The 14,826-nt window shown below is 49.3% G+C and overlaps 1 protein-coding gene across 1 annotated transcript; it reads left to right on the top strand.

The window, feature by feature from the left end:
* Positions 1–1,402: 1,402 nt before the first annotated feature.
* On the top strand, positions 1,403–6,693 carry LOC126527168 (uncharacterized). The gene has a single exon (XM_055068599.2). The coding sequence runs from the start codon at positions 1,817–1,819 to the stop codon at positions 3,080–3,082; it is 1,266 nt and encodes a 421-aa protein (XP_054924574.1). The 5' UTR covers positions 1,403–1,816; the 3' UTR covers positions 3,083–6,693.
* The last annotated feature ends 8,133 nt before the right edge of the window (positions 6,694–14,826 follow it).

The raw sequence follows: 14,826 nt of genomic DNA, 5'->3' as shown, positions 1-14,826 counted from the left end.
TGGACGTTTTCCCAGCAAGAAAAAAGCTGGCTCCCCAGAGTCAAGCCGCGCACCAGTGCTCGTTTTCTGACCCGCGCGCCCTTGGCGGTTGGTACGCGCTACGACACGCCGGCTCGGCTCTCTTCTTTCCGGTGCCTGAACTCCGCTACGCCGAGTTGACGCAGTACAAAGCAGTGTTGGTAACCATCGTCCACTGCGAATAAGCTTTGCGTAAGAGGCAGGGGGAAGTGCTCTCGAACGGGCTCAGTATTCGTACCCTTGCCACACGGGCCACTTTCGATTGCGATAGAGCTAAATCTGGATCGTATCTCGATCGCATTGGCTCCCTTCCGCAGCTTGCCCTATGCAGCCAATCACGACAGAGAAATTCGATCCCTATCGAAAGTTTCCCGTGAGACACCGGCACGAGAATCGTCCTGGGAGAAGCGAATGATATCGAAAAGGCTACCCGTCACACTCTTGATCCCTCGCCTTCGCGATGCGATTGAGCAAGAAAGCGAAATGGAGCCGTTGGTTGCGTAGACTGCATGGTGTGCGCCCGTAGTAACACGTAAAGCTCATAACGCCTTACAGTAAAGCCCGATCGCTGGCCTACGCGCGATCAGATGCGATTGCTGAGGTTCCAAAGCGCCGCCTCACGTATCACGCGATACGCACGAGCTCTTTGAAGTTCGTGATTGTAAACAAACTGCCCGCCAATATTGCGAAAGTCTTCTAAGAACATTTAAAAAATACAATACGTTTGCGACTCTAGGAGCGAGGAAATGGAAGTTTGCTGGATCATTCGTCATACATCTGTGACGTCTGTTAACTGCTGGCTACATAAGCGATGCTACAACTCGGAAACCGTTAGAACTCGGAAACGACCGACACATGCCACCTCTTCATACGTCGGGGGCCTGTGGCTATCTTTTCATGTGATAGGACTAGGAAGTTTCTTTTTTTAAAGCAAAACAGAAAAAATTAGGTCCATCACTGTCACTGACTCAATGCGCGAAGAACCGAAAATCTTGTGAATAACGCGCAATGGCCGCTCCCGACGTATCATAGTTTCGTTTAGAAAAGGTAGTAGTTTCTTTTTAAATATAATCAGCGGCAATCGTAAACACAACGCTCAGCTACTATACTAATGGCGCTGCGAACACTCCAATATTTCGCTAAGTAATCCAGCAAAGCGGCGTTTCCGAGCATTGCGCTGAAGAGTACGTACGTATCGCGGTGCGCGAAACCGACGGCGACGGTCGCTTGCACGCGCGCCGCGAACACGCAGCCGCCTGCTGCTGTTTCTGCTGCCTTCTGCGCGGCTTTCAACCGCCGCGCCGCGTTAGTTTCCGTCGCCGCCTCGGGGTGGCGCACCTTGACAGGCAACTTTCGTCGCGGGAGTGTTCAACCTTGGCTGGGGGCGATCACCCCGCGTCGCGATTGGTCCGCGCCTCTAACACGTCACATCCGGAGCGCGCGTCGATAAAAGCGACGGCAGTTGCCCGCTCGCACGCTCATTCGGTCTCTGGCTAGCGCGCGCGAAGCAGTTTGACACATTTGCACGTGTCGGAAGCGAGTTTGACCGTTGAGCGGCTGGCGCGCGCTACACCTCAGTCCTCGTGGATTACCGAAGCTACACGGCGCCTCGCTTTGGCCCGCCTCGCCTGTTGACCAGTTCCCACTTCTCGGGGCAGGCATCGCGAACGGATAACGTCATCGGCCCTCGGATTACCGCAAGCATCGAGACGATCATCGGCGTGGTTTCGTTCGTCGCACGTGGTGCTTCGCGCTCTTCGCCGCTGTTAATGTGTGCCGTGTGAGCGCGTCGGCAGGGATGGTGCCCCACAGCTCGGGTAGTGTGGACGCGGATACGATGGAGCAGAAACGACGCTGCGCGCAGCCGTTCGGCTCTCTGAAGGTGGACGTGAACTCGCCGACGCCGTACACGGACGCAACGCAGTGCAAGAAGGTGACGAACCACATCAAGCGCCCGATGAACGCGTTCATGGTGTGGAGCCAGATCGAGCGGCGCAAGATCTGCGAGCAGCAGCCCGACATGCATAATGCCGAGATCAGCAAACGGCTGGGAATGCGCTGGAAGATGCTCACCGATCAGGAGCGCAAGCCGTACATCGAGGAGGCCGAGCGGCTGCGGCTGCTGCACATGCAGGAGTACCCGGACTACAAGTATCGGCCACGCAAGAAGGTCAAGGCTGGCGGCGCCACCGCGACCGCCGCGAAGGCGCCCGAACGCGCGGCCGCAGCGGCGGCTCCCGCCAAAGTCTCCCACCACTTGGCCGTGGCCAAGGTGGCCACGATCGCGGCGCCGTCCTCCAAGTCGCACCACCACCACCACAAGAGCTCCTCGCATCATCACCACCACAGCCACCATCACAAGTCTTCCAGTCATCACCACCACCACAGCAGCAGCCACCATCACCACCACAAGTCGTCCAAAAAGTCGTGCGTCCAGGTCGCATCGGTGGCGCCGGTGAACGGCGGCAACCCGCGGCTGAAGCTGAAGCTCACCATCGACGACAAGTTCAAGAAAAGCATCAGCCGCAGCAAGCACGTGCCCATCGCCACGGGTCAGCTCACGCCGCCGGCCAAGGTACCGTGCTCGCCATCGGCCGAGGAGCCGGCGTCTCCCGAGAGCACCAACGTGTCGCTCTACGAAGACATGGTCGTCGACGTGAAGCCTTCGATCGCCGAGCTCATAGGCGCATCCGCGGCCGCTGTCTCGCCTTCGGCCTCGAGCACGACGTCCTCTTGCTCGTCCTCAACGACGTCCTCCTCCTCCTCGTCGTCTTCGTCGTCCGTCCACTCGAGCCAGCAGCCGCAGCAGCAGCGATTCGCGGACACGTCGACGCAACTCGCCGATCTCGACCACATCACGGAGGTGTTCGATCTCGCCTCCACCTGGGGCGCTCAGGAACTCAACGCCTTCGTCATGAACACGTCGCTGAGCGACATGGACGCTATGGATAGTGCCAGTTCCAGCTCGGCCACCCACTTCCAGTTTCCCGACCTCACGCCCGAGGTCTCCGACATACTGGGCGTCGGATGGCTGGAAAACAGTCTGTCGCCGGGCATCTGCTGAAAAAAAAGAGAGACAACGGGCACCCATTTCGATATCCCGTATGTGTGTCACTCCTCACAAACTCATCCTTGTAGCTTCTCTCTATCACGAATTGTTTCCCACACCCCTTTTCGAAGGTTTTATCGCGTCGCTGCGTGCGTTCACGTTTCCCTTCGCAATGTCTCAATAGATTGTCAGCGTGAACTCCTGTCCGTATCTCGGGGAAAAAAAAGCTCGATCCATCTTTTCGTTTCGCTCGTTTCTTGTCGAAAGCTCCTTCCCTGTCCCTCGCCTACAATGATTGTTCTTTATCTGAAGTGTCCAACACGTCGAAACGCATGCTTTTCGGCTTCACTATCGCGTATTCGGCGGGCTTGCACGTGGGGGCTTGCCCTAGCTAGCACATACTTTTCCGCGCGTTCTCTGAAAATACCGCTGTCGAAACACGCTTACATTGCCGAGCACGTGTTCCATTTTTTTTCCTCTCTTCTCTTTCTCGCTTTAATTCCGTGTTGCCGGGATGTCGTCACACGCTTTCCATTTTTTTTCCCTCTTGTCTTTCCTGGCTGCCGTTTCCTCGATGCTTGCGTTTCCGGCAACCCTTTTCTTTTTCTCTTCGAGTCCCCCCTTGGCCTCACTCCCATTTCGTCGCTCGCGACCTCGGAAGCAGATAAAACAATAAAAAGGCCAGAAAAAAAAAAAAAAAAGAATCTTCTCTCCGGTCGCCTCGGCCCTCAACTCGAAGCGCTGGCGCCCGCGTTTAGTTGCGCTAGAGTAGCAATGATCTCACCTCCACAACCCCCCCCCCACCCACCCAACCCTCCTACCAACAACCAGCCTGTCCCATTTTTTTTTTTCCACGTCTTTCTCGCGTTTCCACGTTCTCCTTTTTTTTGTGTGTGGTTGTGCGTACTTTCCAGCGGAGTCGTTGTGGCTGTTGTGTGAGCGCGTACGCAGCAGGCGCTTGGTTCGTTGGGACGACGAGCAGGCCAGCTGGTGGCTTGGCTAGGTCCCGTGACGGATTTGCCACCTGCGAGCGTCTGTTCGCGACGGCGTTTTCTTCCAAACCAACTGCCGGGCAGACGTTAACAGCCACCTCCCTTTTCGTTTGAAGCCCTTTCGGTTCTTTTTTTTTTTTCTTTTCCTCTCCGTGAACCTGTCCGTAAAACACCTCCGCCGGATATTATTTACTCGCGACAGTGTCGCCTGCTTTCTTAGGACGCCCATCATGGCCGTGTTCTCTAATAATCGACGTCGTTGTGGCGTTTAATCAAGTCTTCAGTACATCAGGGCGCGTTACTTATCCGCGCTAGTCGTTTTTCAGTTCACTACCATAGGGCAAAATACACACGCGAATAAAACGCGACATAGCGTTTTTTTTTTTTTTTTTTTTTGCAGTCGTTGGGGAAACGACAATGTCCACGGAGGTGCATCAGGCTGTCCTCTCTCGAAGTGCTGGTCATTTATTGCCAAGTTCCTTTTCCGCAATTTTCGTATCTGGTATGCTTCTGGGAGTGAAATGTCCTCTCGAGAAAGCGTTACTAAGTGGTGGTACAGGGGGCCCGCTTCTAAGGAAGCTTTCGTGAACCTTTTGTGTGTAGATATTTTAGTTGTCTCGGAAAAGTTTGGTTGAACGGCTCGGGTGGCGTTAAACTGGAGTCGGTGGCTACAATGTCGGCTCTGGCGCAGACACGCCAGATCATTTTTGCCGAGTCAGCTGTGAGTGGCGAAAAGAGAAAAACGAGAGAACGCAGCAGAACGTGTTTCTAAATATTGCGTCTCTTTTCTGACTCGCTTGCGTCTTCTCATCCGGCTTTCACGCGACAGTCGGCTGGACCAAAAAGTCACTCCGCGTTGTTTCTGACGCTGAAAGCTATAACAAATGTCCGTTGGTATGGAAACGCTTCGGCATATAATTCTTCCAAGAGTTAGTGAAGTGTCCTTGGCTATAAAAAAAAAAACCATTCCGAAAGCAACTACGATCATCTCTTAAACGCTGTTTTTTTTTCTTCATTCTATTACCAGGGTTTCTCTCTTGATGTTGGGCTCTGTCAACAAGTGGAACCCATTTAATCATCTGTGCGTATTGATCACGTGATAGTCCCCGTCCTTATCACACCAATTGCACCCATAGTCGTCGCGGTGTCTTTTGGGCTATCTCATCGGCGCGTGGACCCGTACTTTTGTTGGCTGGGCTACTTTCCGTTATCTTGTACCGGCTGGATTATTATTTTTTTTTTCGTGTATCGCATACGCAGCATAGTGATGTGTGCGTGTACTTATCAGTGGGCATTAGCTTTCGAACTTAATGAGCGTTCTTTTTTTTTTGCATTCATTTGTAACGGTAGCAGTGTTTCGCTTTTTTTTTTCTCTCCCCTGCGTTACACCATTCCTATCACTAGAGTGGTAAGAGCAACTCTGCGAGCAAGTTGTGTCATCTAGCTGGTGCGTTTGTAATCGTATTAAGTGTAATTTTTTTCTCTGTTACTCAGTGCTTGTAAAGCATTTACGAAGGAATCTTGTTTACTCAAAGAAAAGCATTTGTATTAACTAGAAAAGCAAAAAAAAAAGTATTTCGCATGGACACGTCGGGACAACTCCTGTAACACTGCCGACGTTTCTTTGCAGTCATTTTTTCTTCCTAAAAAAATGTAAAAGTAACGTTTGTTGTGGCCGTGCGCTTTGAACGATGCTGGCAACGTGTCGGTTTATTTGTCCGCGTTATGTTTTCCCACTTCGTCTACGCTACAGTCACGTTCGTATTTTAGGTTTCTGTAAACCATTAGCGGTAAAGAACAAGTTCCCTGTCGCGTGTCTGAGTAAAGTGTTTTTCATTTGTGTTAATAGTTCTACTCCGACATAGCGTTCTGGTAACTACCGTTTGCGTTTTCTTTTTGTATGTTCCAAACGTTATATTTAACTCCGTTCTATCGTCGGTAAGATTTCACAGATATGGCAGAGTACTTGTCAGTATGTTGTCGAACAATTATGAAAATGTTATAAAAAAATGCAGAGAAGTTTCTCTTTGTTTTGTTCCTGAAGTCTGTTCTTCATTCCGTTATTTTTTTTTTCGCAGTTGTGATTTTCGTTCTCTGTGCGTGAGTCAGTGTTGGTTTCATACGCACTGCGTATGTGTTGTTGGATAGTTTTTTTTCTTTCCTTCCATTTTGTGCAAAGCAGCTCATGAAGTGTTTGTTCGGCAATCTAGCTTTACGTTTTTTTTTTTTTTTAACTTCGTGTGTTGTCGTCTGGACTGAACGTTTCGCCGTGTTGCATTTTTGTTTTGCCCTTTGTTCAAGAAACTGTGAACGTGTGCGCGAGTGTTCGTACTACGTCTTGTGAAAGTCCACAGAACATACTTTTAGAAGTCAGGCGCTGGGGCAGACTGTGACCCTACGTTCTGGCCTTCCACATGAGTGTAAATAGTATATATAATAATTATATTATATATTATAAATATATCTTCGCAGCGCATAGATGATATATGAAAGTATATTTGTACATTTTAATAAGAGAAGAGAAAAAAATGTCAAAAAAAATGCAAGGGCATCACGATGCAAGTTTGTACGATAGTGAAGAGTTTTCTTTTTATTTTTACGAAAGCATCGAATAAATGCATTGTGCCATCAAGAGCTCTTCTTGTGTCGTCTCTTCTTTTCGGTGTCGTCTGCAGACGATTTATAAACTTATGTAAAGCTGCCCACATTGTGCTTACTGCCTGTTGCGGATGTAGCACTATCCTGCCTCTGAGGCGCAGCATCACGGCCCACTTGAAGCAAGCATACTCGCACCCGAGTCCTTCAATACCATTTTATTTTTCTGGCCGTACGCACTCGTTTCACGTTGAAACGGTGCGTGAAATTATTGGCCTAGCGTGCGGTAGGACGCCGGTTTAAGGAGAGCGGAACGCTCTTTAACCTAAAGGGTTGTGACGTGCAGTAGCACTGACTCAATCGCAGCTGCGTAGACCCGATTAAATCGATTTGGTTTGCTCGGTTGATTTTGAAAGGGCACTTGAGACGTGTCATGTACTAACGTCAGCGTTAACGTTTGTGTAGCATGCTAGGAGTCGTCTTTCATAATGTACTGCTGGCGCTTGATCGCTGATAATGTAGTACATCTTGTTAGTAAGGCTCCCTTAGGTTGTAGTTGGCCTTCATGTTGGTGCTGTGATTAAAGAAATAGTAATATATAAAGAACGGATCGTGACGGCAGCCGATAGGCGGCGCCATAGGTCGTAAGCTGCTGCGTACAAAAGTACACGCTGCGACAGCCGAAATCGGGTCTCCAACAGCAGTGGTGGGGAATTTGCGCCACACTGCTCCAGAACGGCACTTTAGCTGGAAATGGCGTCAAGCCTGCGCCAAATGAACCTCCTGCTTACGATGTCTGGGTAGTAAGTGTGACACCAAAACCTAAAGTCACGCCGTCGCCAAGATCAACGTCCTGCAAGTCAACGGAGTCGCCACGGATATAGCCGATGCCCATCGATGCCGTCCGTCCAGCATTCGCTGTTTTCGCGCTCTTGTTGGATTCTTTCTTTTTTTATCCGGCCGATGTTTCGATTTACTGCCGCTGAACCGGTATTTTGGTTTTGTGCTGCAGTTCTGTTTAACTCGGCGTGGCCGGGAAGGTCGAAACGCAGCCTCGGATAATGTCCAGTCGCACATTGCTTAGCAGTTGATGTCGGAGCCAGTTTTAAAATATATTTTAATGCGTCCACTCGAGTGCTGACGTATGATTTCCGTATACGAGTACGGACCTTCTCTGCAACCCTGCGCGGTTGTACGGACAAGATTGCGCGGTTGTAATTTCATAACCTGTCGCAGGTATCGCGGTACAGTTATGCAGTAAAGACTGTGCAGGTTAGGAACTCGGGAAACATGTAGGCGACTTACCTGTAACTTCGGTTTAGTTTCGTTCCTGCTAGGGCGTGGTATTGTCGACACGCCCTAGTTGCTCGAACATTTTTGTTCCTGCTCGCTTGAAGCGCGCCGAATGCTCAAGGCCTGCTGCAAGTCTAAATCGTAGAAGTGGCTTTTCGGCGGCATATGCGCAAAGGGAAAGTCCTATTAATTTTTAATGAGACGAGGGTTGTATTTTCTTTAGCCAGGATGCCTTATTGACGCAAGTAAAGCCGACTCTGGAACATTTACTGGTTGCTTCAGTTAAAGTTGAGACCATACCTAGTATATGGATCTACGTTAGGCACTGCGTCAAAAAGTGCCTGTCGCAGTGCCAAATCGGGTGTTTGCAGCGCAAAAAAGAATCAGATGGCCATTCCACCACAGCTTACAGCCAAAGGTTTACTAACCGCTGGTCTGCAGCAGGATTAAAACTTTGCGAACGCTTTCGGCCCTGTTGTAGCAGGCATGCCTTTTAACTCAACCGGGCACTATGGTGGTGGTCTAGAAACGTCACGTCCTTTCCGAAAACGGCGTCACAGTCGTCAAGACGACGACGGTGTTTGACGTTTATCGCGCGTTGGGCCCCCGTGGTTCCAAGCACACGCCAACATTAAGGGGAAAAAAAAAAAAAAACGTTCACATCGAGGGAAAGCGTTTCTTACGATAGCAGAACCCCTTCGAAGGGGGAACTGGAATGCTCAACACACGCGTTTGGCGATCTGCCAACGCGTCGAAGCCCCCCGCCCGAGGCAGTGGATGACCGCTGGGCGACGACGTCATTCATTGCCAAAGGTGCGGCCCTCGGACGCAGCAGCTTTTTTTCTCAAGCAAAGCACGAAGCCTGAAGGTGTTGGTGCGTCCATTGCGGGCCGGCGGTATTAGTTCGTCTTGCCTGCTTGACCACTGACCTTCAGGATTCTTGCAGCGCTTGCGAATTGATTGCGCTGCTTTCAAGGGCTGCGTGTCTATTAGCGGTAGCTTGCTTCTTCGCTTATTGCTTGTAGAAGATGAAGGGGGGTGGGGGGGGAGAAAAAGTTGCGGCACTTCCAAAATCAACAGAAATCTGGCGAGGATTTATTTATGGACCGCTTAGTATGGCCAGCTTGGCTGTGCGGAGCTTTTTGCTGGGTCAAAACACGCAGCTTGAGGCACTTTGAAACGGGAGCACTAATTTCCTGCCCATCGTTTGGGAATGCCTCAGTAATGATCGAGGCATCTTCTGCCCTTCCTACAAACTTCTTGTGGAATAATAATAATAATTTTGTTGTTTTATTTTCGTTGCATACAAAATGTGTTTGTAAAATTATCCGGGTCCATAGCAGACTATACTAGTGTGGCAGCCATTACAAAAGGAAAATTACAAGTGATTCGTGCCAACATGACTTTAAAACATTATAGCAGGACATACAAGCAGAATATATCGCCTAGTATCGCATTATAAAAGAAAGCATACAATAAATACATTTAGTAAGAGTAAAATGTACATTTTATAACAGCACAAATAGCAAGGCAGAGAGCATTCAGACAATCTATAGCACCGTAAAAAAGTAATAGAGGCATTCAATTGGAGATGCACATTTTTTTTTTCTTATGCATTGTGAAGTGTTTGTATTACTTTTGATGCCAGTTGGGAGGTTATTCCATGCTTTAGCTGTGAAAAAATGCTATCCTATGACTATCTTAACATGCAATGAGCTAGAAGAATAACAGTATATGAGACGCTCGATTTTTTTGTTAGTTACAACCGCAGTCGCACGGTTTTCTACAGAAAACGAACAATAGAAAGCATAGGGGGAAATTTGCCTTTATTTTTAATTTAAATGTGGAAATAATGAGGTGTATAGAGATGAAAGAGCTTTCTCGGGCTTCAGTGTTCCGTTTTCCTTCGCATAATGAGCGGTGCCATTTATTCCGCGGCCCGCATATTGTAACGTTTGATTTGGTCGTCCATTCTTACCTGTAACACGGGTCACGTCGAGGGTTCGATCCAGGTGTTAGAGGCGCTGCAGGGGCGTACGACCTAATGATTAAAAGCGGAAAATAAGGGGGAAATGAAATTCGTAGTGCATGGCATTGTGCGCTGCTAATAAGTCCAACGGGGCGGGATCGAATACCAGCAGTGCGGCGTCGGCCGCATTTCGACGAGGGGGGGGGGGGGGGGGGGGGGCGAGGCAAAATCCAAGAGCACCCTCCAGTGCACCGTGGATTGGGTGCAACTTAAGGAACCGTAAGTGGTTGGACTTAATGCAGACCCCTCCCTCCTTCCCGCTACGATGTGCCTTATAATGACATTGTGGCTTTGGCACTATGTGAGCATATGAAGGTATTGAAATTCGTCGCTGGAAAGTACAGCCGCGGCAGAGAACATGCGAAAGTCAGAGCGAGTGCGAACGAGAGCGAGGCACGTCGTATCGTCTTTCTTTTTTTTTTTTCTCTGGTGGTATACGTCTTGCCTTTCGCTTTGGAGCCGGGTTTTCTAATGACTCCTGCAGGCTTAGCGTTGAGCACCTACATATATATTTCGCTCTCAGTTTTAGCGATGCAGTAAACGACAAGCAAAACCATCCCTTCTTGTGAAATGGAACGTTACAATATAAGGCCGCTCGCGTATAGAAAAAAAAAAAAAGGAAAGAAACATCCGAGAACTAGCCCGTCTGTGAGCGTTACTGCTGAAGAGGCACGAATGATTATGCGCACAGCTTGACGACGCAGTCGTGCTCGTGTAATTTGGCAGCTGCGATCAGGATATGAAAAAAAAAAAATATCGAGTAATGACGCTATCGAAGCGTGTCGCACTACGATGTCGGTGGCCTCTCGAAGATGAGGCCCGAAATGGCGTTTGGCGATCCCTCGAAGAAGCCAAGGGAGCGCACTTTCTTGTGGACTGCGTACCCAGCTAGTTTAGTTTCGGATTTCGTGTGAATGGTTTTGGATACTCCTGGTTTTGGGAATGTCTTGCGTGTGCGATGCTATACTGTGAAGCTATGCGTCTTTTATAGCCAAACGACATAGTATTATCGCGAGACGACGCCCAGTGGGCGAGAAGGGGCGCCGAAAAATATCGGAAGATGGGCACTGATGCAGCGTTGAAGTTTGGGGGCCAGCTTGCTGAGACGTCACGGATTTTTACGGCTTCCAGACGGCTCTACTCAGTTTATTTAGCAGTAAAGGAGTGCATTTTATCCTAAAGGAACCAAAGGCTGACTCTAGCAAGGTCCGAGAAGTTTTTTTTTTTTTGCTCCAAAATGCTCCGAATACGAGACGATACTTTGAAATATGTCATCAATCAGGCTCTGAAATTTCGGCGCGAAACACACACACACGCACACAAAGGACAGAAAAGAATGTTTGTCCGGGATTTTATCACTCGCCGTGGTTGCTCAGTGGCTATGGTGTTGGGCTGCTGAGCACGAGGTGCGGGATGGAATATCCGGCCACGGCGGCCGAATTGCGAAAACACCCGCGTACTTAGATTTAGGTGCACGTTAAAGAACACCAGATGGTCGAAATTTACGGAGTCCTCCACTACGGCGTGCCTCATACTCAGAAAGTGGTTTTGGCGCGGAAAACACTACAATTATTATTGATTTTATCTGGTAATGATAAATTTTCTTCCCCGCCATGTGAGTGCAAATAAAAGGGCTTTGGAAGAATACCTCAGCAGCCTAAACTGTTTTAGTATTAATTTTTAGTGTCCGGTTAACTTACCATGTGATGACGCATGGACGCAAGAAAAAGCAAACCACCCTCCATCGTGTCCATGTTTTACCTACGCCGACGTATTCTTTCGCAGCACGCACGTTTCATAGGCGCCAGAACTATCTTTCGGTATGCGTTCGTCTTCCGTCGGCCGCGATGACGTCAGGTCCGTGAAAATTTGTCCTTGCGGTACATTGTCGGGCGTCCCATTAATGGGGTGCCTGCTGCTCACGCCTCGGCCGCCTTGGCTTTGTTTTGGACGTCAATCGTTGAAAAGCGCATAGAACGAAGAAAGGCTGGACGTGCAGGCTACAACTGAGCGATTTACTGAAAATAAGTGGAGAATGCACAAAGGACAGGGCATGAGAGAGCACGTGGCGTGCGATGCTGCTGCTTGAAAAGGTAGCGAAAGTTTAGTTAATTAATTTAATTACGGGGTTTTACGTGCCAAAACCACTTTCTGATTATGAGGCACGCCGTATAGTGGAGGACTCCGGAAATTTCGACCACCTGGGGTTTTTTAACGTGTACCTAAATCTAAGTACACGGGTGTTTTCTCACTTCGCCTACATCGAAATGCGGCCGCCGTGGCCGGGATTCGATCCCGCGACCTTGTGCTCTGCAGCCTAACACCATAGCCACTGAGCAACCACGGCGGGTAGCGAAAGTTTGGGGTGGTAGCCTCGAGTGCTGTGTATCCCAGAAATGTAACGCGGTGAACTTGCATCGCTCATGGTTGCTTCGTCAACTATCGGCAAATTTTAAAGCGAAGCTTTCTGTGCCCCTTCCTCCGACTTTCCCACTGCTGCTGTCAAGCACACCGGGTCGGGAGTAAAGCGGGGGGGGGGGGGGGGGAGGTCACAGCGTGGGCACATCTGACACAGGAGCGAGTGGGAGAGGAACGGCGATGCTAGGAACTCGTTTTTCCCCCGCCGCGTCGAATGTGCACAATGCGCCCTGGAACTCCTTGGCCGTCGCCAATTAGCCTCTTGCCAGCTGTAATTATCCGTGACTCTACTAAGAAGCATTGCAGAAACTGTAGCGCTTCCCTTTCTACTAAGGTGCGATTCCAGAGGGGACGTCGATGGAACTTTAGGCAGGACGGAAGAGAAGACGCAGGGAGGGGGAGTTGACGTGAGAAGGCAAGCAAACTCTACTACGTTCAAGGTACGGCACAGTACGTTGTGCTATTTCTGAAAAATAAACACCATGCAAATATGTCAAGCGGACAAACTACGCAGGGCGTGCAGAAGCAGATCCGCACTAATTAAAGCGCGCCGCAGGGTCCAGGCGACACTACGGAAGCGGTCGGCCGTCAAATCAACACTTCTGTGACCGCCGCGATAGCTTTGCGGCTATGGCATTGCTCGAGGTCGCGGATATGGCCGAGGCAGTCGCATCTCGACGGGAACGAAATAAAAAACGATCATGCACTTTAATTTAGGGACACGTAAAAAAAAAAATACATCACGGTGTCTAAATTAATTCGGAGTCCGCCACTACGGCGTGCCTCATCATCCGATTGTGGTTTTGGCACGTACAACCCCATAATCCAATTAAAGTTTAATACTTCTGCCACAATGCGATGTGCCGCGTGAGGCAATGACAATGCTCAACCCTCTCAGAGGTTAGGAAATATGGCGCACAACAACGCCTCTCCCTGTGTGTTCTGTGTACTACGCAAACAGCAGTGGTGCCCGCAGGGTAACATTTGACATCGACTCCCCGCTCTCATGTTGGACTAAATGTTGAAGAAATTAAACATGCGCCGTCAACATCACCGCTAATTATCGCCAATCAAGGTATGCAGCACGGTATGCTTCGCTTACATCGATTCCCACAGTGCGTGGGATCTGCATAATTTTTCTTTCGCTGTTTCTATCCTGTTCACTTCGTTAATTAATAAGCCCTAACCCCTGCCGGCTGATGCTCGAGTGTCGGATCAGCGGAATTTCTTGGTTTCCATTCTAAGAATCAAAAATAAAATGCAGGGTCAGCCTCCGTTACGGAAGTTGTCAGTGTGGTTGAACCTTCTCTGGCGAAGAAAAAGGCTGGGTGAGGTGAACAGACTGGCGTGGAATGCGACGAGGGGTCCTGTAGCCGCCAGACAACATGAACTCTGCCTTCAAGGGTGCTGAGTTCACTTGAAAAACGCGTGTCTCGTGGAATGATTGACAGTACCGCGAAACAGAACGCACGCCCCCCCCCCCCCCCCCCCACGAGGTGCGTTTCCACATAGGCAGCATGTGCGCTTAGGCACTGAGAGGGTGTGGGTAGGGGGGTTAAACTATCAGCACAAAGGCCCTTTTCAGTGCCATAATTGAAACTGCTTGGCAGGTTATTTCTGTTCTTTCGAACTCACTCGACAGCTGCGTTCCATCTTTTTGCCATGCCCAACCTTCTGGACAAAATTTCCCTTAACCCTCTATCCGTCTATGTCTAGATCCACCACGTGTTGAGAGAGAGAGAGAGAGAATAGTGTGTGTGTGTGTAACTGCAACGTGCACGTCGCACGCGCCTCGACACGTGGTACGTCTAGCCTTAAATAACGCGATGAAAACACCTAAAGCTTCTAATTAGAAACGAAATTTGTAATCAACAATGCTAAAGCAGGCGGGCACCGCAGTGACCACTGGAGAAGATTACATTAATTGTGTTGAATTGAAAGTGTCGGCAGCTATTTTGTCGCCAGATTCACAAAGAGCAATACATTAGTAAAAGATAACGTTAGGTGAGAGAGGTGGTATGAGAGCGTTTAAAAAATAAAGCAGCAATAAAACGGCACATTCTCCAGCTTCCGCGATTTTACACAAACATAGCACCGATAGAACCGCAAGAACTTGAAAAACAAAATAGCACACACCTTCTCAACATTTCTAATGATCATAATGCAATTTCTGCAGGCTTGAGTGATTTCTGTGAAGGCGTTTTTGCATCGCCTGAGGATTACGTATGCAATTCGTCGCGGGCATTTGGGTGTCTGTTCATTAGCTTGTGCTGTTAATACTGTGTCTCGAGTAACAAGTTTTCGCAAATCTACAAGCTTCTTTAAAAGGAATCCAGAAGTTGGTCTCTGGAGGAGGGCTTTTGCTTGGAACAGAGTAAATTCGTAGGGCAGTGGACTCGGGGTTTTGAAAATCCTCAATTTCAGCGGCTGTT

Source organism: Dermacentor andersoni, chromosome 9, assembly GCF_023375885.2.
Source record: "Dermacentor andersoni chromosome 9, qqDerAnde1_hic_scaffold, whole genome shotgun sequence".
NCBI lineage: Eukaryota > Metazoa > Arthropoda > Arachnida > Ixodida > Ixodidae > Dermacentor > Dermacentor andersoni.
The sequence above is the reverse complement of the archived record's forward strand: the minus strand, read 5'-3'. Positions and strand labels throughout refer to the sequence as shown.

Bases quoted from the DNA above. Each gene is read 5' to 3' on its own strand.
- LOC126527168 (XM_055068599.2), top strand. From the start codon at position 1,817: ATGGTGCCCCACAGCTCGGGTAGTGTGGACGCGGATACGATGGAGCAG.